The sequence below is a fragment of the Herpailurus yagouaroundi genome, unplaced genomic scaffold, assembly GCF_014898765.1.
Source record: "Herpailurus yagouaroundi ecotype Mexico unplaced genomic scaffold, PumYag 142, whole genome shotgun sequence".
NCBI lineage: Eukaryota > Metazoa > Chordata > Mammalia > Carnivora > Felidae > Herpailurus > Herpailurus yagouaroundi.
Genome location: NW_024412397.1, coordinates 25008961 through 25032215, shown reverse-complemented (window position 1 = coordinate 25032215; position 23255 = coordinate 25008961). Strand labels below are relative to the sequence as shown.

General features: G+C 45.5%; 1 protein-coding gene across 3 annotated transcripts in view; it reads right to left on the bottom strand.

The window, feature by feature from the left end:
- MYO5B (myosin VB) overlaps positions 1 to 23255 on the bottom strand; it is a 341784-nt gene that overhangs the window by 186819 nt on the left and 131710 nt on the right. For all 3 annotated transcript variants that reach the window (XM_040478861.1, XM_040478859.1, XM_040478860.1), the window contains exons 2-3: positions 10406 to 10516; positions 447 to 618 (exon numbers count right to left, since the gene is read on the bottom strand). In XM_040478861.1, coding sequence (XP_040334795.1) covers positions 447 to 618; positions 10406 to 10516 — 283 coding nt within the window. The remainder of the gene's footprint in view (positions 1 to 446; positions 619 to 10405; positions 10517 to 23255) is intronic.

Below are 23255 nucleotides of genomic sequence, written 5' to 3'. Positions count from 1 at the left end.
CTGCTCATGGATTTGACAAATTCATCACGCACCACGTCTGTACATGGCAAGGCAGAGAGTCAGACAAAGACAGGACTTCCTTAGAGGACAGAAGCCAGCCAGGCATGTTCACAGGAGTGCGCTCAGTGGAGAGAGCAGACTCCTGAGCTAGGACCCTGGGATCTACTTATTGCTGTCCTACAGGCTTTGGGACTGTGCCTAAGTCAGGCCACATCGTGTGGTCCACTTCCTCCCCGGCTGAGCTGTGATTAACACCAATCATCCCACAGAGATGTAGGGCAGCCTAATTAAGCCACATTCACTGATTGCAAACCTTTCAAGGGTCTCAGTTGAGAGGTACTCAGGAGAATGCTAGTAGGATTCCTAACCATTAGAGTTTAACACATCAAGTCTGAAGATTGTAAGTACTTTCAAACACATGCAGCCAACAGATGTACACCACTTACCACAGTAAGTGTAGATGTGGTTCGACTCCAGGAAACGGACCTTTAAATTATGCAAAACTGCAGGCTCATGTAGATAGCTAAGGGCAGTTAGGTCATTTTCTCCCACCAAGATGTCTGGATTCCGCAAAAAGGGCAGCTGGTTGCTTTGGACATCAATAGGGTATTCCCGAATCTAAAGAAATGCAAGTAATAGACACAGAAAGGCAGGGTTATGAACCATTTAGCCTGTATCCAATATCCTGTCACATTGGCTAGGATCACAGTCCTAACATGATCATACATGATGAAGACAGATAACCTTCTTTTAAAGATGAGCAAACCGAACCAAGTACTTATGTTGCCCTAAGAGACCAGCTCAGGAGGAAAATTTGCTGGTAACAGAATCCCAGTATATCAAGATAAAAGACTGAATGACAGGAGAGATTCAGGAAGCACAAGATTTAATGACATGTTCTACTGGCTTCTCAAAGAAAAGATACTGAGTCTTGAATCCTGGTCCCAACAGGAGTACTGCTTCTGTCTCCCATGTAGCCAACCTTCTTCACCCCCATTTAATGCTGATGCCTTCCTCTGCCCCATCATCCAACACGTTCACTTTTTTTTTTTGGATTGCCTTATAACAAACTGCTCTCCATAAATGCCCTCCAGGTGTACACATATTCCTCAACATCCTGACAACAAGCGACAACAAAATTCTAGGGCAGGAATTTTACTTTGACCTAACAGAATAGAAGCTCGAGATCTATAGGTGTGTATAATCAGGAAGTCTCAAATGCAAGGTGCTATTCTTATATCCTTAGCATAGCAGCTGGACAGGAGTACTCAAAGATGCTTTCTGACACGTTATGTTTAAAACTGACTCGTGTACACACCTATCTACATAATAGGAGAATCTTGGCTACAGTTTATCATGTCCTATCTAAATTCCTTATAGTGTAGTTAAAAATCATCTGAGAGCTTGTAAAAACAATTTCCCCAAACACTACTTATATGTTTAGGAGTTCTGGGGTGGGGCCCAGGAATCTGAAATTTTGAAAAATCCACAAGTAGTTCTGCAATAGGCAGTTTACAGATATCTTAAGAACCACTACTCTATAGAAGCCTTTCAAGAAAGTCTACAGACATAGCTTCAATTTACTAGAGGAACAGTTTTTTTAAAAGAACATAAATATCAATGTTCTCTCCCATCTCTCCCACTTTTAGATGGTCACACACAACCAGATATTAAGGTGTATTAAAACCAGCAAGTTTAATAACGCTAAAATAGGCAGGTAAATGAAACCTAATAGCAGATCCCAAAATAACAAGAAGGAAAATTTGTTCAGAAGAATGCTGAAGCAAATGGTTAAAAATGAATTTCCCCTCTAATAGCAGCAGATAAAGCCTTTTAAGGAAAAAGAAAATAGAGCTAGGGTTCTATTCTCATTCCTTCAAAGACCAAAGTAAGTTTTAGGTAAAATACAAAATAATAAATAAATTAAAACGCCACTAAAATAAAAAACAAAACTAGTAAGAAAATGTAGTCAGGTAGTTTTAAGAGCTTTGGAAGGAAGTACTTTCAAAGGATGATGCAAGAGCCAGTAGTATGTCACAAAATTTTTTATTTTGACTATAAATGGAATTTTTAAGCCATCATGAAACACACCATGTGCAGAGGAGAGGACAAAGATTCTGTATTACCTAACAGAATTAATCTTAATATCCAAAGTTTTAAGAAGCCAAAAAGAATACCAACAGCCCAACAGAAAATTATGCAGAGGCTACGAGCCACAAAAAGTACAAAAGGAACATGAAAAGCTATTCAGTGACATTAACCAAACAGATGCAAATAATAGATTATTAGCATTATATCACATAAGCAAAGGTGTAAAAACTGCCAAGACCTTAAATATGAAGGATGTGGCCCAACAGGTGGGTTGTTTGTGGGTTCAGATTGATGGACCTTTTTGGAAGACAGCTAGCCACACTTGAGTCTGAAACTTTTATGAATAGACTCTTCCTTGGCCTCCAAAGACCATCTTACAAATGAGCAAAGATATCCACAATCTAGAGACAGGAAGGTAAAACATGACACATACCTGTAAAGACAAGCAGCTCCCCACAGCATTCTGCTGAATTTACAAAGAGGCATGTTACAGAATGAAATCTAGGATTCCTTTTATTGCAAACTTTATAGAATGACATCCCCACAAATTATCAACAGTTACCCATGTAAGCAAGGTTTTCCTTGTACAGGTTCTTGTTGGGGGGGGGTTGTGTGTTAATCAAGGCCATTCTCTTTTTCATGCAAAGGTGACTCCATACGGGAGACCAGTAAACTAGCTATCCTGAACAGGACACAAAATTTCCAAAAGGTGGGCAACAGGGGGAAACAGAACATGTTGAGATTTTAAGTTCTAGAGGTGATGGTCCCCTTCATCTCTGGCTGAGTTACTGGTGTCACTGGGACCCTAATCCGACCCTCCCACTCTGAGTCTTTCTGAAGACTTCCCCATGGAGATTCATGTTCCCCGCCCCCAGAGAAAGGAGCACGTTCACTCTGCATGTCCTGTGTGGCTCTCCACACCACCCCCCTACCACCGGCACAGGACGTAGCCAAGTGCAGAACCACAAAGCTCACCTAGGTCAACCCCTCATTTCTCAGATTAGAAAGCCGGAGCCTGAGCTCAGAGTCTTTAAACCCTGAGACAGAAATGCTGGCATTTCCTCCATATTTCCTCACATAAATCTTTCCCTCAAAAAATCTCCCCCAACTGCGGAGGGAAAGGCGTATGCAATTTTGTGAAAATATGGTCCACAAATAAGCCAGTGGCTCTGGTTATAGTGAAATAGAGAAGTAAAAATGTCCAGAGCAGTCACCAAGATGTAGGAGGGGCAAACTCATGATTCAAGGATGATTTTGTGGTGTGTTTGTCCAGAGGGAAGCAGGGAATGAGTAACTTAAGATTTTTTTAAAATAGGATTTTGATTCCAACACTGATGTTAGTATCGAATATTTACAGCTAATGTGGTTTTACTTGAAATCTAAGCATTTAGGATGTGATCAGGGACCATGAACACTTTCTGGCATAGAAGACTTCACTATGTAACAAGGCCTTTGGAGGTGAGGAAGAGGTTCGATGTGAACTCATAATATTGAATTCTCTGTCACCCACCTGGAATGAATCTCAACCTTCCCCTTGAGACTAGGAAGAGAGGGGCATCTCTCATCCGTCCCTACCTAGCATACTGGGACTAACCAAAACTTGAGAATACAGAGGAAGTAGTTTGGGGATTAAGTCCATATCTGCACTTTCCACGAAGGTAGCATATGGAAATTACATTTGTTGAAATTAAGTACAGTTAAAATTTCTCAGGTCTCAGCCACACTAGTCATATTTCAAGGGCTCAACAGACACATGTGGCCAGTGACCACCACACTAGACAGTACAGACAGACAACATTCTACTATAGCACAGTTATCCTTTGGAAAGCATTGGTCCAGATTGCTCTATACTCTATGGTTTTAGAATACTTAGCTGAATGTCTGATTTTGTTTCATGACCTCTCTCATACCAATTGATATCCATGTTACATTACACAGAACCATATAAATAGAATATAACCATAAAAATATCTTTGACAGCTCCCAACACAAAGACCTGGAGCTAATAAGAAGCACATATGGTAGATAAAGGCAACTTCTTGCTCCTACTCTACCCATACAGCTAAGACACCCAGACAAAAGATAAGCTAGTAAAAACAGGGTTACCAGCTGGCAAGAGGTTGGTGTTAACACAAGAGCTACACACATCATCCTCTAGTGGCAATGGTACCCAACTAGGAGACAAAGGGGGTAGAGAACCATGGTGGAGCATTTAGGTAGGTCTCTACCATGGCAAATATTCCTGCTTTGTGAAGTCAACAAGAAACTCCCAAGTAGCTGCCCAAAAGGGTTTCAAGAAGAGTGTGGAATTGGGTGGAGTGTCTAAAAGAGTGCCATGGGAGTAGAGTCAAGTATATCTCACCAAATTTCTAAAGATTCCTGGCCTTGACCTTTTTATATTCTCATCCTGATAACACTTCATGTATTACATTCATTACAAGCGGGACAAATTTCCACAGATGCACAGATGTATTACAAGCCCTCGCATATAATTGCTCGGTTGTTTTTAATAGTGAATGATACAAGTAATTAATAAAATGGCCATAAACAAAAACAGAATTAAGAAGTTTGAATTTTAGGGGTGCCTGGGTGGCTCAGTCAGTTAAATGTCTTACTTCGGCTCAGGTCATGATCTCACGGTTTGCGGGTTCGAGCCCTGAGTTGGGCTGTGTGCTGACAGCTCAGAGCCTGGAATCTGCTTCCTATTCTGTGTCTCCTCTCTCTGCCCCTTCCCTGCTCACACTCTGCCTCTCAAAAATAAACATTAAAAAAATTTTTTAAATATGGAGTCCAAGTTAATCTTTCAATTTCAATTTATTGCAGGAAACACAGCTGACACACTGTTAGAATCCTGGAATCTCAATATGGCTTTTGACTTGGGGTCTCTCAGCCATGAACAATCCAGGCCGTCCTGCATGGGTTAAATCCAGAATTCCTCAACCTCCACCATCTTTACCTAGGACAGGGGGTGGGGTGGGGTGGGGTGGGGTGGGTGCTGGCCACCCTGTGCACAGGATGCTTAGCAGCAAACCTGTCCTCTACCTGCTGGATGCCAGGAGCAGACCTTCCTCCTCAGTCGTGACAGCCTAAAATGTACCCAGACATTGCAAAATCTCCCTTGTCCAGTGGGGAGGGGAGTGCAGGGAGAGCAGAGGCAAAAAAAAAAAAAAAAAAATCACGGTTTCACCCATCTCGAAGCAAAAGCAGCCAGGCAAAGTATCCTCACTGATGGAAGAGATCACAGATACAGAGGAGGAAAAGGGCAATTACAGGAAGGACACAGATGGTGGTGAGGATTACATAACAGTGTCCATGTACTAATGCCCTGGATGGTATACTTAGAAAAATGGTGAAGATGGCATTTTTATGTTAGATGTATTTTACAATAAATTTTTTTTTATTTTGAGAGAGAGAGACAGACAGAGCAAGAGGAGGGAAAGGGCAGAGAGAGAGAATCCCAAGCAGGCTTCGCACCGTCAGCACAGAACCCAACACAGGGGTCAAATTCACGAATCGTGAGATCATGACCTGAGCCAGAACCAAGAGTTGGGCGCTCAACTGACTGAGCCCCCCGGCACCCTGACAATAAAAATATTTTTAATTAAAACAAATTACAGCCTACTTCAAGCAAGATAACTAATTACATTGGTAATATTACTAATGTTTACGTGCAAGTTTTTATAACTTTACATGTTTTTTGTATGCATACAATATAAACATGATAACGGTCTTCATGTTATCCTTGCCAACCAAAGATGGTCTCAAGCGTAGATTACTGAGCAGTGGAGAGCAAAAAATTAGGTGACCAAATATTAAAATAAGAACAGAAATAACCAGAAAAGAAAAAAACTAGTAATCAAAATCGCCTGCACTAAGAAGTTGTACTGCGACTAGAGTATTGGCCACTCTTAGCTCTGGTTTCACGAGATGTGCACACAGGTGACACTTGACCTGAACTGGGCTGACAAGCCCTGTGGGCATTCTCACGATGCCCAGGGCTGAGGGCATCAACGGTCAAGTGCAGGGGTCCTCGTTCTTCTGCAACATTTGCTTCCTGCCATAAAGAACCAAGTTTGTCATCTCCTAACAGCCGGGCACGTTTGGCCCTGTCCTTCGACCTGAGTAGGAGGGGCCTTTCACTGGGCCTTTCATCTTCAAGGGTTCCGTCATCTTCCACACAAAATAGAAGCTTACTGAACAACACACGATCGTGCTGCCACTTGGGATCAAGCTTCCGTGGGGACACATCTGAGCCCTGCCATCCTCAACGTACACTCCGGGGACAAACACCTTGGCCCCTGGGGAAAATTCTCAGCACGCCTCTTGCCACACATCCCTGAAGGAAGGTAATGGCATCCAGGTGCCCCGAAGGTCTGCCAACTGTACCACCACCAATGCCAGAGACACACACTGCTCGGGGGTGTGGGGAGGAAGTGGACAGGAAAGAGGCGGAGAAAGGACAGGCCAATGAGCGTGTTGATCTCTCCTTTCAGAGAGCACAACTGCAAACAAAATTCACACAAGGAGATCTCATTTCCCAGCCACGCCCCGTGTCTAATTCCCAGCTTCTCCACAGGCACTCACAAATTAGTACAGTATCTGCAACCACAGCAACGTGACGTGAGTAGTTTGCAATACTCAACAATTCACGGCCCTCTTCAATTTGTTTATATATAGGTAGAGGTACAACATGCTTCAAGATCATGGTTCTTGACAATGGCAGCTACATGGAGACTAAAGAGTAGAGAGTTACAAATATATCTTTAAGACGTTAAAGGTTTTCATTTCCAAAAATTAGAAAGGTCAGTTTTACTTTATTTTTGATAAAGCAGGCCTTTACTGTTAAACACACACAGGCTTACATCCATCCTCTCGCCCTGGCCCCACCTACGTTCCAGGGCTTGGGTGTGCCGAGACACAGGTGCCACACGGCCCCCTCCTTCAGGCTCATGTGTACCCCTCTTCCTCTCACGCACACTCCCGCAGGACCTTGGGTACAGGGAGTACACCCCACCAAGTGGCTGCAGGACACTGGATAGCAACTCCAGTCAGAAACAATTGAAAAGCAAAACCATGGAAACGGGAAGTTTTCCCTGCCACTAGAGGGCAGGAGTCTGTAAGGGAGGCGGAGGCCAGCGAGGGAAGGCTGCCTGGTATCTCTCTTTTCGAGGCAAACAAGGGAGCTACATGCATCATCAAGGTCAGTCTACACCAAGACGCTTGATCCAGTAAAGGCAGCACTGTGCTACGGGTCGGCACACCTAGATACCTTGCACCCATCACAGCTGTGGGGAGAAGAGATGACACTATCCTTTTCCAACAAGTTTCCCACAGGCTTAAATATAAAATACCTTACACTGTGCTCAGTGAAACAAGCCAGACACAGGAGGACCAATAGTCTAGGATTCCACTTCTAGGAGTTCCCAAAGCAGCCCAACTGAGAGAGACACAGTGGAGTAGAGCTATCAGGGCTGCAGGCGAGTGGGGAGTTTTGGTTTTGCAAGATCAAGAGTTCTGGACATGGATGGTGGTGATGGTGGGCACGACCACGTGGAAGTACTTTATGCCACTGAACTGTGAACTTAAGAATGGTTACCATGGTCAATTTTATGTTTTGTGTACTTGACCACAACAACAAGCAAGCAACAGCCAAGAAGAAACCTCTTCGAGAACACCAAGGAGCCTGACCACCTTGAGCAGAACACAGGGGAGCAGTAAGGTAGAAGCTGGGAATTAAGAACACTGTTCTCCAGAATAGAATTTCTTTTCCTCCTTTGCCACCACAGTTAAACCCACACTCTTGGACAGGAGGGCGATGGTGGGAACACCACCAGGTGGATTTTCCAGCCAGCCTCGTACATCAAGGAAGGTCTCAGCTGCAGAGTAGATGTTCTCCAAGCTTGCAGAGGCCAGTCCTCCAACTTCTGCCCTCCTGCCTCTGGTCCACAGCTCAGGTTAGTCACTCCTAGAGACCACTCAGAGCCCGCTCTGGACAAACTAGTTTGCGAGTGACCTGGACAGAGCTAGGTGTTCAGAGTCCATTATTTCTCAAGAGCTGCGCGTGTGTAGCTCCAGACATCCCTTCTGACTGCACGCTGACTGGCCACATAGCAGGGTGGGGGGCTCCCTGGCAGCTGCTAGGATTAGTCATGCTGGGCAGACTTTCAGCTGGGGAGGCACACATCTGCTCTGTTTCAGCAGCACAGCAGGTCCTTCTTCACTACCTCCATATAACCCTTTAAAAACACCCACCCACTTAAAAGATCAACTAAAATGAAATCTGTTGGAATAGAAGTTACAGCCTTCAAGTGGGGGAAACTAATTTCATTTTGTTTTGGTCGTGGTGTGGGATGTTATTCAACACGATCAACAGGATTCCATCTGCTGGGAATTTTTTTTTCTTGCCTCAACCCTTCCTGCCAGGAAGGGAAAGGTGAGGCATGCACACCTTGGTGTAAAAAATCTAACAAACTCACTGTCCCAGTTTTACCAAGTGATAGGCTTGGGGAGGGGGTTGCAAACAGAAGATGGCAGGAGGAGAGTTCCCTCTTTCTACTAGTGAGTTAATCACCAACCACAGTAGGTACTATGTGGGCAAAGTGTAAGACAAGGTCCATTTCTCAAGTAGGTCATCACTAACTGGAAAGACAAGACCAAGATGTCTGAAGGAAGAAACGGCCAGACACTAAATGATCAGAGGCTAAAAGACGTGGTGCAAACGTCTCACACCAGTGCCGCCAGCCTTCCCCCCAAGCAATGCCTGCTCTTGCAGCCCCTCCAACTTAACCCATCCCAAAGCCACTTCTTGGTTTCTTCCTGCCGCTTCCTTCAAAACCTGTTCCTCATATGGAATCTAAAACAATTGAGTGATTTCACGTGCCATTCATCTCGGTCAGTGGGACTTACTTCACTTAGCAGAACACCCAGCGCATAAGGTATAAACTTGTCCAATCATTAGGCTGTACACCTGCAACTGATGTAACCTTGTGTGTCAACGATACTCAAAAGTGTGTTTGTTTTTTCGTGAGCGTCCGACTTCAGCCAGGTCACAATCTCGCGGTCCGTGAGTTCGAGCCCCGCGTCCGGCTCTGGGCTGATGGCTCAGAGCCTGGAGCCTGTTTCCGATTCTGTGTCTCCCTCTCTCTCTGCCCCTCCCCCGTTCATGCTCTGTCTCCCTCTGTCCCAAAAATAAATAAATGTTGTAAAAAAAAAAAAAAGTGTTTTTGTTTTTTCAAAAACTTGTTTCTCTCCCGGTCTCCCCCACTGTAAACCCCGCAGCCCAAATGACCTCTGCCTGTGTCCTCAGGCCACCCATCTGACCCCTTGCCTTCAAGTCCTTCCAGGTACACAGGCCTCCTTTCCTTCAACACACCCCAAGGGAACACACCGCAGCCTGGGGCCACTGGCACACACAACTTCCGCTGGGACACTCTGTTCTCTCATTCCCCACCCCCCACCCAGTCTTCTGCTGGCTCCTTCCCACGACCCCTTCAACACCTTCACCTCACCCCACACCTTATCCACAAGCTTCTGTGCCTAATGCCATGTGTCACAACACTTTGCTGGACTTCATGACCTCCCCCAAATGACAGGGCCACATATACCTCCATGACCCAGCACAGTGCAAGTATTTAAGTATTTGTAGAATGCACACAACAGAGAAGGGTAGTCACACAAAAGGCTCATGAAAAGCAGAAAATCGGACAGTACAGGAGGAAGATTTCAGTTAACCACCTTGTCTTCCTTCTGAATGAAGCCACATGAAAGTCAACTACTAAAGAATTCGTGCTGCACAGCTAACACATGTGGAGTGCTGTGTGCCAGGCACTATTTTAAGGACATGTCACATAGTAGGTCATTTTATTCTCATAAGCCCCCTAGACCAACTTTCACTCCCCTGTAACTGATGAAGTAACAAGTACAGAAAGAGTGCTAACTCACCCAAAGGCACAGAGCTAACAATGGATGAGCCAGGATCCCAATCCCCAGATAGGCTGGGGTCCAGAACCAGTGCTCTGACCACTCTACCGTGCACTGTCTCTTATGGTGCCTCCTTGTCACCTCCCACTGACACCACAGTCCCATGAAGGGAACCCTCCTTCTATTCTACTGAGCAGATTCTTGCCTTGGCCACCAGCGATCTCTTAGCTACACCACCAGTGGGCACTTATGGGACAGCCACAGCACAGTTTTACAGTTTGCCAGTAGCAACAGAAAGATGCCAGGGACTCAGCAGCTCCAGTCTGCAGGGGAAACTCAAGCCCACCATCTACCAGCCAGCCCTGTGCTCCCCGCTCCCACCACCTGCACTTACCGTTTCATCTTCCAGTCTGAGCTGGAGGCTCGTGTCTCCCTCCTTGTAGTCCTTGGTTAACTCAGCTGAGCGCCACACTTCATCAGGGTCAGGGATCCAGACCCTCGTGTACTGGAAGATTAAAACAAGAAACTCCGATAAAGCTTTCAGGTTTCTACTTATGTGTTGCTACCTATGAGGGGCCCTCCAGAGAAGTTATAAGGCCTCTTCCTTCTCATTTCAAAACACAAGATGGTCTAATACTATGACAACAGGTAAGTAACCCACAGGAGTGGGGACAGAGGGCACTTTATAGATCCTAAGAGAACGCCACATCTAATTATAATTCTCCCAGCAAGACTGCCAGGCCAGCATCTGGTTACATCCACCAGAGCTCTGCACCATCATCTCAAGGGTGGTACAAAAGAGCAATGTCAGAGGCAGCATCCAGCCAACAAAGAACAGAACAACACATGCCAAGACTGAGACAGGAGAGCCAATCTTCAAATACTGGGAACCTCTGCTCTGATATGCTGCATTCGGGGACAAAGCCATTTTCCCGCAGAAGTGAAACACGGTGGTCAGCAAATCGAAAGTGTATTTACATACTCCTAAGTCGTCAGCAACCTCGATTTATTTGTGCATTCTTTGAGCCACAAACATACCCAAAAAAATTCCCCTCCACCTCCCCCAGCAGCTAGGAGATCTGCAAAGTCATTAAGCTGGAGAACTCCTAGCAGGGAAGAATACAGCCCTTGGTAAGTGAATAAGCCCTCTCCATCCACCTGGGCGGGGGGGGGGGGGGGGGTCGGCCCCAACTGCACACTACAATCACCTGGGAATGTGAAAATACCCAGTCCGAGTTCCACCTCAGACCAGCTCAGAACAGGAGACGGGAGCGCCCCAGGCAAGTGGCACGTGCGGACATGGACACCACACGTCTGAGGCATCTGGACCTGCTGGCGGCTGCTCTTAACAGCACTCCTCATGCCCGTCAGACAACGGTCTCCATCTCGTAGGTATGTCATTGCCACAGGGCCTCTTTGCTTTCAACCTGGCTACGGGTGCACCCACGCACACAGTGTCGTGGCCACAGAACCTTCTCAGCAATCCTGAAACGAACAGCTCTTAGGACTGAAAGGCCAACCAGAATGTGTGCCTGGGTCAGTATAACCAACCTTGTGGAGTGACAACTCCACGCCCTGACCTTGTGGTCAGTCAGCTGCCCGGGCACAAGCAGCCGGCAGGCTTTAATTTTAGTCCTGCCATCCCCCCCAACTTCTTTTTTTTCCACATGGTATTTTCCTCCAGATGGTCACTGGCCCTTCATTTTGTTTTTTAACATTAATTTTTGAGGGGGGTTGGGGAAGGGCAGAGAGAGAGAGAGAGAGAGAGAGAGAGAGAGAGAGAGAGAGAGAGAATCCAAAGCAGGCTCCAGGCTCTGAGCTGTCTGGGCAAAGCCTGATGTGGAGCTCAAACCCACAAACTTTGAGATCATGACCCGAGCTGAAGTCGGAAGCTCCAACTACTGAGCCACCCAGGTGCCCGACTGACCCTGCCTGCACTGGTCTCTAGGTCAGTATCGAGAGTGACTCATCAATACTCATTAGTGGGAAAGAAAACCACCACCAATTTGCATCCCTGGTGTCCCAGCTCAGGATACAAAGCCAGAGTCATTTTTTGCATTATGAAGAATCAGGTTCTCACAGGATCTCCACTCTGCCTGTGAGCCTGCTGGAATGACTGCATCTTTATGAAGATGCTATCGAGCTTTATAGTACCTGAGTGCTTGAGAGAAAGACATTAAGAGTGCTCTGAGCTACCTCCAGAGCAAACTTTCAGTATTTGCCAACGATAACTGTCAACACTACTCCCCTCAGTTGTCCTAACTTCCCTCCTCCGCTGTGATGGAAGCCGATCTTCCACCCAGCTCCAAGGACTTTGATGGCCCTGTCCCCAAGCTTCAGATGAGGGATCTTTCCTTAGCCTCCCTACAGTTCCTGTCCCTCTGAGCTTGCTCCTGGGCCTTCCCCTCCAGGCAGAGGGAGTACAGCACACCCGAGAAACAGTCCTCAAAGTCTCCACTCCATATAAAAGGTGTCAGGAAAGGCTCAAGAGAAGAGTGACAAAGAAGAATGAGGAAAGTCCCAATAGGAACTGAGCAGAGATAATGATGCTATGTGGACATCAAGCTGTGTGACATCCTGGAAGCCAAGGGGGCCCAGTCCCAACCCACACAGGGGATCCAGCAGCCTGACCCCTGCTGTCCATATGCCATACCTGTCCATTGCGCCCAGCATCAGGGAGGCTCACTGCCTGGCACTAGCTGTTTAATTCTTATTCTGGGAGGGTCCACTCATCTACTTATACAAATCTCTTCTCTCCAAATAGACTAAAAGCACCTCGAGGCAGAAGATTTTCTCCATTTTCCTATCCCACAGAGCCCAGCACAGGATCAGCACTATAAGGGGACTAGAACGATGCTTCAGATCTTTGCTGCTGTGAGGACCTCAGCCTCACAATTCCCTGGGAGCTTGTTAGAAATGTAGCATCTCATGGGAATGCAAGCTGGTGCAGCCACTCTGGAAAACAGTATGGAGGTTCCTCAAAAAATTAATAGAACTACCCTACAACCCAGCAATTGCACTAGGCATTTATCCAAGGGATACAGATGTGCTGTTTTAAAGGGACACAGGCACCCCTCATGTTTATAGCAGTACTATCAACAACAGCCAAAGTATGGAAAGAGCCCAAATGCCCATAGATGGATGAATGGATAAAGATGATGTGGTGTGTGTACACACACACACACACACACAATGGAGTATTACTCAGCCATCAAGAAGAATGAAATCTTGCCATTTGCAACTACATGGACAGAACTGGAGGGTATTATACTAAGTGAAATTAGTCAGAGAAAGACAAAATCCTATGAAAAGATGAAGGGAAACAAAAATATAAAAATGGAGGGGGACAAAAACAGAGGAGACTCAAATATGGATAACAAACTAAGGGTTATTGGAGGGGTGGGGGGGGATGGGCTAAATGGGGAAGGGGCACTACTCCTGAAATCACTGTTGCACCATATGCTAATGAATTTGGATATAAATTTTTAAAAACAAAAAACTAAAGAAAAGAAATGTAGCATCTCAGCCTCCACCCATACCCACCGAATCACTGCATACCCTAAGTACTTGCTGTTCTGCTCCTGCAATCTATGCTCACACTTCCCTTTGTACCTGGGTCAGCCAAACTATAGCCCTGGGCCAAATCTCATGTACTGTCTGTTTTTGTGCAGCCTTGGAGTTAAGAATGGTCTTTAAATGGTTTAAGGGTTTGCAGGGGGGGGAAAGAGGTGCTATCCAGATGATAACATGTCAATTACGTGAAAGTCAAATTTTGGTGTCCATAGATTTTATCAGTACACAACAGCACATTCTATTTGAATATGGTCTATGGCCGCTTCTGCATGTGGAGGATGGTTGTGTAAGCCTGAAAGGTTTACTATCTGACCATCGCTGTGAAGTTCGTTGCCCTCACCCTTTATACATGTGGTTTCCTCAGTCCAAAATGACCTTCCCTCACTCGTCCGTGTGGGCAGAATCCAAGTCCCAGTGCCCTGTCCTCACTGAACCCTTACCTTCCCTGGGTTAGCCCTCACCCACTCTGAGGTGCCGTAACCCCTTCCAGGATTAACTTTACGGTTCTGCAGGCATTTCTTTTACATCAGTTTCATCTCACTACTTCAAGCTCTTTCCAATATACTACTGGGCATCTCTGTATCCCTGGCAATATAACAGATGCTCAATCACGTGTGCTGAGACAGGAATCAGTAAGTGATGCACTTATGAAGCACCCAGTTTATATGGTAAACACTGTGGTAGGCACCATGTAATCAAGTATAAACATGGAGATCTACACCCTGACTTTAAGGAATGTACCATCTAGTTGAGCAGATAATTCACATAAAAATATACTCTGAAGGGTGGTGTGACCAATTCCTAACAAGAGTGATAGTTATTCAGCACAGGTGGGCAAGCAGCAACGATTGATGCCAACTCTGGAAACAGATGGTCAAGTGCTCCTCCTTTTAACAGACCTTGTGTATTACAGACCTGATCAAGCAAGTTTTAGATTCAAATCAAGTAAACATTTGAGCACCTAATATGTGCCCGCTCCGTGCTAGACGCTGTCATTTCCTCCATGTCCACAATGAAGATACATGTGGCCGTGCGCGGAGAGGAGAGCAGCTCACTGTGAAAGCAGAACGAGGTAAACCCTACCTTATGATGGTACAGGATGGGCAACATCTGCAGCAGGCCTTCCCACCTTTATCCTATTTCATGGATTCTCAGCTTAAAGTGCCCACAAATTACTGAGCAGAGGTCAGTTACCCAATGTCACACATGCCACACTTGATGAGCAATTGATAGGATTGCCAAGCACAATTTTAACCAAATTTTGCTTTATGTGCTGACTTAGCGACCACCACACCACCTGTCCCTTCCCTCCCCAGACCTACCCGAGGAAGATCCATTACCTTTGTAACCCCCAAACAAGGCAAAACATGACCAATGCAGAGTCAACAGTCAAGTGAACAGGCTAAGAACTTGGAAGGGGTTTCCGCTGGAGTGATGGAAATATCCTCCAACTAGATAGAGGTTGTGGCCACACAGCCCTGCAAATGTATTCATGCCCCTGAACTGTTCACTTTAAATAGTTCATTTCATGTTATGTGAATTTCACCTCCATTTAACAAACTTTTTGTTGCAGATGACGCTAACAGTATCCTGTACACGCTCTATTGGCATGGGTCTGCACTTCTAATGCCTGAAGAAACAGGAAGATAAAACACATTCCTTTAACAGAAAATCATCAATTCTACAGGCCAGATAGAAACTCCCCACAGCCAAGGTTCTGTGTTGCCTCTCACTTTCTCACCTTCAAGGAATTCCTTCAAACAAATCCGACCTCTACCAGCTTTCCTGGAGGCAGATTATAGGAAAGACCAGCTGACTCACATAACCCAATTATAGCGCCACTGAACTTGTCACTATCGCGTTTTAACAATGTTTAACTCTGTCATATCTAAAGAGATAGCAATCTGACCCAATTACAAAAAAAACTTGCGATTTTTCTTTTGGAAAGAGCCCCGCATATTAACCGGAGAAGGCAGAGTTCTCTGAATTGAGATGCATCAGCACGGAGAGCTCTTCTCCAGACGCAGGTTCCTCCCTCCCCTGTCTGTAGGGCCTGCAAAGGCAGCTCTCTGCTGGAGGCAGTGATGGCCCATGGCAGTAATGGCCCATGGCAGTAATGCTCAACCCCAGCTGCACCCTACAACCACCTGAGGAGCTTTTAAAGCTTCCCACGCTAGGTAACCCCCTCTGACCAACTACATCAATCCTTGAGGGGGAAGGGGGGTGTGAACCAGGCAGCGGTTTTTCAAGCTCCACAGGTGCATCCAATGCCCCCCAAGTTTGCAGGCGAGCAGGCTTAGGGTTTTATTTGGTAACTCATCTGCAGGCACCATGGACCCTCATGCGCCCAGAGGTCTCTCCTTACCCACCTGTGGTTGAACAGAACATTCCAGCCCGAAAACACTTTAGCTCAGGATCCAAGAATAATCTCCAGAGAGCCCCTGCTAAAATATAAATGCCCTGTCGAGAAGGGAATCACACTCACCCATTTGCATGGATCATGATGCAGTACAAGAGCATGGCTGTGTGGGCTCTACAGCCAGACAGCCCGGGTAAGAATCTAAGCACCACTTACTAGCCTGGGTTAAGTTGATGAGTGGCACTGAGTCTTGGTTTCCTCAGCTGTACAGTGCAGGTAAAAAGATGTATCTCAGGACGTGGTCCCAAGAATAAAATGTAATTCCACAGCATCAGAGAATTACAAGCCTTAGGCAACAGCGACAGTGGTGATAGTATACCCTCATCTAGGAATCCTAGGCCAGGAGTGGGATCCGGAATGGGACCCTGGCAGAGAATTAGGGAACAGGAAAATAGCAGGCCTAAGGGATTTCCTCCAGGTTACTGGGATCCTTTCAATGTCCTGCAAATTGTTGTTCATAGATAGCCATGCCATACCTAAAAATCATCAGATGGATCTAGCCTAAAGTTCAAAACCCCGAGAGAAGGGATTCTCAATGCTGGCTGGCATTTAAGAATTATCTACAGATTTTTTTAATTTTTTTTTCAACGTTTTTATTTTTATTTTTGGGACAGAGAGAGACAGAGCATGAACAGGGGAGGGGCAGAGAGAGAGGGAGACACAGAATCGGAAACAGGCTCCAGGCTCTGAGCCATCAGCCCAGAGCCCGACGCGGGGCTCGAACTCATGGACCGCGAGATCGTGACCTGGCTGAAGTCAGACGCTTAACCGACTGCGCCACTCAGGCGCCCCTATCTACAGATCTTAAAAAAAAAAAAAAAGAAACACCAATGCCCATGTCCCAACACTTGAGTAATTAAGATCTCAGAGTAGGGCCCAAGCACTGTATTTTTTTCTTAGGCTTCAAATGGATGTGCCAGAGTTAAAAAATCATGGTTTCAGAAGAAGCCTCAGAATCAAAATGGACTTTGGGGAAAGGAGAACATTCACTCCCTAGAATTATTAATAGTGCCACCTCCACAGCCTTACACTAAAATAAGTAACTTTAAGTACTTTAATCCTTTCATCTTAGTTTAAAACTGGAGAGCAGCAGGGTTATCACCTGTGTATCACAGAGAAGAACACTGAGGGTAGAAAAACACAGAACTTGCCCAAGCTCACAGTGCATAGTTAGGGTCAAAGCCATGACCAGAGAAATCTGTGACCTCGAGTCTTCTGCTGTCGCCCCCTCGTGGAGAAATGCTAACTTGATAACAGCAGCCCAGGTCCCACCGAGGGTGTATTTGACACAGGCAAAGTGTCCTGCAAGCACACACAAAAACAAGTACATACAGCCACTTACAGGGACGTGCCAAGTTAAGCCACCAGGTACTTTAAGAATCAGAGACTGAAGATCGGGTTGCAACATAGCCTTGAAACTTGAAGCAAGGCAGTGTGGGCACCGTCTCCTGGGAAAGGACTAGAGGGGAGCCCACAGCCTAACCTGGTGGCTGACTGGATAAATTGCCCGTCCCCTCCTCCCCATGTTAGGGCACCAGGAGCCGGCACACTGCCTGCCTGTTCACAGCTGTACCCTTCGCAGTGACATGATGTCATGGTTAGTAGGCACGGAGATCTCTGCTCTAGGATTAAAAAAATCAGGGCTCTGGTTGGGGGTGCAAGGGGAGTCCCTTTTGCTAAAACTGACAATACTCCATAGCATTTGCTCAGGACACGAATTTCGTGCCAAAACTCAAGATGTAAGGTCAAGTTGGTCAGCCTCTACCCCTCAAGCAACACAGAATCCATATTTCTCCACACAAGACCAGCCTGATCACAGAAAGCAGCATCAGCGAACTAAAGTCACCAGGATTGAAATAAGTGGATAGGCTGCGGGCTCCAAAGAACAACAAATGTTAGAAGGCAGGGCCTGGGGCTCAGATGCTGCCTCAGGCAGGAAGGCTCACTCCGGCAAAGGACCATAAGCTGCTTCCCCAACCTTGCCTGGAGCCCAAGGCATCACGTGCAAGGAGGGGAAGCAGACAACCAGTGCTAAGAGGCTACAAATCCCTCTAGGCCAGAACAACACATACTCCTCATAAAAATTTGAAACATTCATAGCTCCATTCTTCAAGTGAGGTTAGGAAAGCACACACATACTTTGCAGAGATGTCATAAGTGATGTCCTCTGTTTGGTGTAATGGTGTCCATTTTGAAACAATACTTCTATGAACAGGGAAGAAAACACTTTGGCAGGTACTGCCCTGTTGTAGGAACCATAAGAACACCTCAGCTAACTGCCCTTATAGGAGGAAGTGGGTCACATTTCATCCTTCTACATAATAAAGTCTGCAAGACAAAGACTAGACTTTTTCCACCTATCCAAGCAGGACCACCCACTATCCTCTCCCACATTAGAGGCCTGAAGATCACGTTCATGGGCCCAGACACCAGGTGCATCCTGAACCCAGGCCTGATGATTAAACCCCTAAACTGGAGGGGACAAAGTCATGAATATCCCCCAACCAGTATGTTGCTGAGCGTCTTCCCTTCCCTCCCCTCATACTGGGCTCCTACTGGATGAACTGGAGAGCAAGGAGGTTGAGATTTAAGTATCTGAGGGGTTAACATCCAAAAGATATCAAGAACTTCTAGAACACTAAAAAAATGGTTTAAAAATGGACAGAGGACCTGAGTATGTTTCCAGGGAGCAATACAGATGGCCAACAGACACGTGAAAAGAGGCTCAACATCACTGATTAGTGAGGATTATCAGGGAAATGCAAATCAAAACCACAATGAGCCATCCCTGGACACCTGTCACAATGGCTATAATCAGACAAAGTAGTGTTGGTGAGAATGTGGAGAAAAAGGAACCCTTGTGCACTATTGGTGGAAATGTAAATTGGCACAGCCACTGTGGAAAACAGTATGGATGTTCCCCCAAAAAGTAAAAATAGAAATACCAGGGGCACCTGGGTGGCCCAGGTCACGATCTCATGGTTCGTGAGTTCGAGCTCGAACTCTGTGCTGTTAGCACAGAACCTGCTTCAGATGCTCTGTCCACACCCCCCCGCCCCTCCCCTGCTTGCTCTTGCCCTCAAAATTAAACATGAAAAAAAATTTTTTTAAATAGAAATACCACGTAATCCACTAATTCCACTATTGGATATTTACCCAAAGAAAACAAAACACTAATTCAAAAAGACAGATGCACCCCTATGTTTATTGCAGCATTAGTTAAAATAGCCAACATATGGAAACAGCTTAAGTATCCACTGATAGATGAATAGGTAAGAAAGATGTGGTTCATATATATAACGATTACACAGCCATAAAAAGGATCTGGCCACTTGTGTCAACTTGGATGGACCTAGAGGATATTATGCTAAGTGAACTAATAAGTCCAAGACAAATGACATGATTTCAGTTGTGTATGAAACCAAAACAAATACAAAGCAGTGAACATAAAGGAGAAATAGACCCATAAACAGAACAAAACTGATGGCTGCCAGAGGGAAGCAGGTGGGGAGGAATGGGCAAAATGGGTGAAGAGCAGTGGGAGGTAAGGCTTCCAGCCATAGAAAGAGGAAGTCATGATAAAAGGTAGAGCATAGGCAAAAGGGTCAATGGTACCGTAATAGCACTGAACAGTGACAGCCTACACTTATGATGAGCATAACCTATAGACTTGCTTAATTGTTATGTTGTACACCCGAAACTAATGGAACATTGTGTCAACTATATTTCCATAATTTTTTTTTTTTTCCAAAAAGACTCAGCAATCAGGTACTGGCCTGAACTTCTAGCTCAGGCTCAGATTTTCCATCTATCCAGTGACGAAATGCTTCCACATTAGAGCTGTTAAGATTAAATGAACTGGCGTATAGAAAACATTTAGCACAGCATGCAGCACACAGTAAGGGCTCAGTAGTTACTGTTATGCCAGCAGGAACTGGGGCCCGGGGGGCCTCAATGAGACATGGAGACATCTACTCTAGGGGAGTACAGACACAAGCAAGTAATCCCAGCAGAACCACGAAGCACCATGGGAACACATGCCCAACTCCTCTGCTTTCTCTCCTGAATTTAGCTCCTCCTCCTCCAGCACTAATGCCTACTTCCTGGTTTCTCTGTTTGCTCATCCCATGAGAGTCTTCCCAGACTGGTAATAACCTTCCCTTTTCCCCCAAATGCTCTTCACTGGGAAGCTCTCTAACTTACAACCAAAGGGAACTATATGTAAATCTTCTGTGCGTCCAGCACTGACAACTCAAAAGCCATGCATATTCTGGGCCACAGGTAGATCCCTGAGCCCCAACCCAGATCTCTACTGAACTTGCTCCATGTTCTTTCCTAAAAAAGAACTAAGCTAACCTGAATGCCAGGAAGAACTTTAACTTCATGCAGAGAGATTGGGATAGAAAAAAGCCACTCAGCATCCGTGTAGTAAAGGAAGACAGAAGGGGGGGGAGGGGGGAGCTAAGAAGCTAGCTTCATTTTGTAACAGATTAAATGCAGTTAAATAGCAAAGTTACAAAACCCAATATTTCCTGTTATTTAAATGAAACAAGGGGCACCTGGGTGGTTCAGTCAGCTAAGCATCCAACTCTTGATTTTGGCTCAGGTCACGATCTCATGTGGTTCATGAGTCCGAGCCCTACATCGGGATCTGGGCTGACAATGCAGAGCCCCCTTGGCGTTCTCCCTCTCTCAGCTCCTCCCCCACTTGCATGTGTGCTCTCAAAATAAACTTAAAATTAAAAATAAATGAAACAAAAAAGTCAAATTTATCAGAAGGAAGATCCATCTACCTATTCCCGTCACTGGTCATCACAAGCCTATCTTTGATCTTTGTTTTCTTACATGCTTACAACACAACATCACCTCAATCCAGACTTTTGAACAAAAGCTCCATTCTTTCTGACACCTGATCATGTGATCAGGCACGATTCTGTCTGAATTCACATTCACTACCTACATGTGAAGCTAAGGAAACAAAGCAAATATCTATGTGGCTGGTGAAGGCCAACTTTAGCAGTTCCTGCTCTACAGATGTTAAAAGGTTAAGCAGTACATCCTCAAGTGACAGACTGACACCAAGATGGGAAGGACGTGGTGTTCAGGGAGCACTGCTGAGTCATTTTATCCAGCGGTACACTTGGAAACTGCAGTTATACTAGCGGCTTAGAAACCACTATAAAGCAAGGTGTTCAGGTGGAAGTTTTGGAAAATTCATCAAAAGTCCTGCATGTCAATGACAAGTTGGTTCTGTAAGGTGCTAAAGACACTTGCTGAAGATGCTAAAAAAGATTTACTCAAAGCTAGTACATTCCATGCCGCTAAATATATGCCAGGACCCCACCAAGCAGCTAATGCTTTGTTAAAATCCTACTTCCAGCAACATGACTATAGTCCTTGGAATAGGCATTCTCTCTGCATAGAGGGATCAAGTATGTGAATTAAGTAATCCACAGTCCTATCACACATATGTAAGTCACTGAAGACCGTTTTCCAGAGCACAACATCTTCATTTCCACCTAAGCTCTCTGAAGCACTCTTACTTCTAAATTCCATTTATGGGAGCACCTGGGTGGCTCAGCCGGTTAAGCGTCCAAATTCAGCTCAGGTCATGATCTCGCAGCTTGTGGGTTCAAGCCCCGCATCCGGCTCTGTGCTGATGGCTCAGAACCTGGAGCCTGCTTTGGATTCTGTGTCTCCTCCTCTCTCTGCCCCTCCCCCACTCATGCTGTCTCTCTCAAAAATAAAATTTTTTTAAAAATAAATTCCATTTATGATGCCATCACTGGATAGTTGTTCTTCTCTTTCGCTATGTAGGTATATACTCCTGCTCTCCACCACCAAAGACTAATATATTTCTCTCCCCAGAGAAACAGTCTTAATTTTTAATCACAGTGACACTTATTAAAAAGTCTATCAGCCCTAGACTAAGAGGTAAGTCCATTGGTTTCTTTTTTTTTAATTTAAAACCTGTTCCACTCTGACCTCTATAAGCAACAAAAGCCAACAGCGAAGTCATTTCAAGCTAAGCCCTCTTCTGCAAACACAACCTCACAGAACGTTAACTGAGAAAATGCATTAGAACCATTCTTTTCCAGGGAAATTTTTGGGAACTGCCCCAACACATGAGTATGCTGACCTGTTCTTGCTTTGCCTATAAGAGATCCATCCAACTTAGAATTTAAATGCCTTACACATTTGCATTTGGGACTGAAGCCAGCTCTCCATCTTCTTTCACAGCTCAAAGCAGGTCAGCCTCCCCTCCCCCCAGTAGTCAAACACATCTTGAGATTCTTCAACAGATATTCAACTGTTGCATATCCCCATAAGCTACAAGGCCTACCAACAAGAAAACAGACTCTAGCTCATTTGTTCATAAGGATTTACAGAACACCTACCACATGACAGGCAGCATGCAAGATGCTGGGACACACAGCAGAGGGAAAGGACATGTCCCCATCTTCAGAGATACCCAAGCACATTGTACAATTCATCTACTCCGGTGGTCTTAACTGCCTCAGCAGCACAGACACTCACAACATACAACATGGGACCTCACCCAGTCCAGGTCATCACAGGAAAAGCTTTGCTGAAAAAGCAAGTTCCAAGATGAAACCTACATGGACAAGGAGTTGGCTAGGCCTGGTGGGGAGGGAGGAGCATTCTAGGCTAAAAAGTCAGCTACAGACAAGCCTCGGACAGGGAGGAGTAGCACTCGCTGAAAAGCTGCAAGTCAGTATGGGCGAGCTGCAGACCTCAGAGGGCAAGGGCTCCAGTGACTGAGATGTGCAGGAGGCTCATGGAAGTCACATTACAGGATGTTCAGGTTATTCTATAACCAATGGAAAACTGTACATGGGTTTTAAATACAAAGAGGGATGTGGTCTAACTGAATAATATTAGTATTTACACATCCAGATGGCCAACTGACACATGAAAAGATGCTCAACGTCACTCATCATCAGGGAAATGCAAATCCAAACCATGAGGAGCTGTCACCTTACAACTCTCAGAATGGCTAGAATGAAAGAAACAAGTGTTGATGAGCATGTGGAGAAAAAGGAACACTCACGCACCAGTGGTGGGAATGTAAACTGGTGCAGCCACTGTGAAAAAAAAGAAGTATGGAGGGTCCTCCAAAAATTAAAATAGAAACACCATATGATCCAATAATCCTGCTGGTATTTACCCAAAGAAAACAAAAACGCTAATTCAAAATAATACATACACCCTTACGTTCACTGCAGCACTA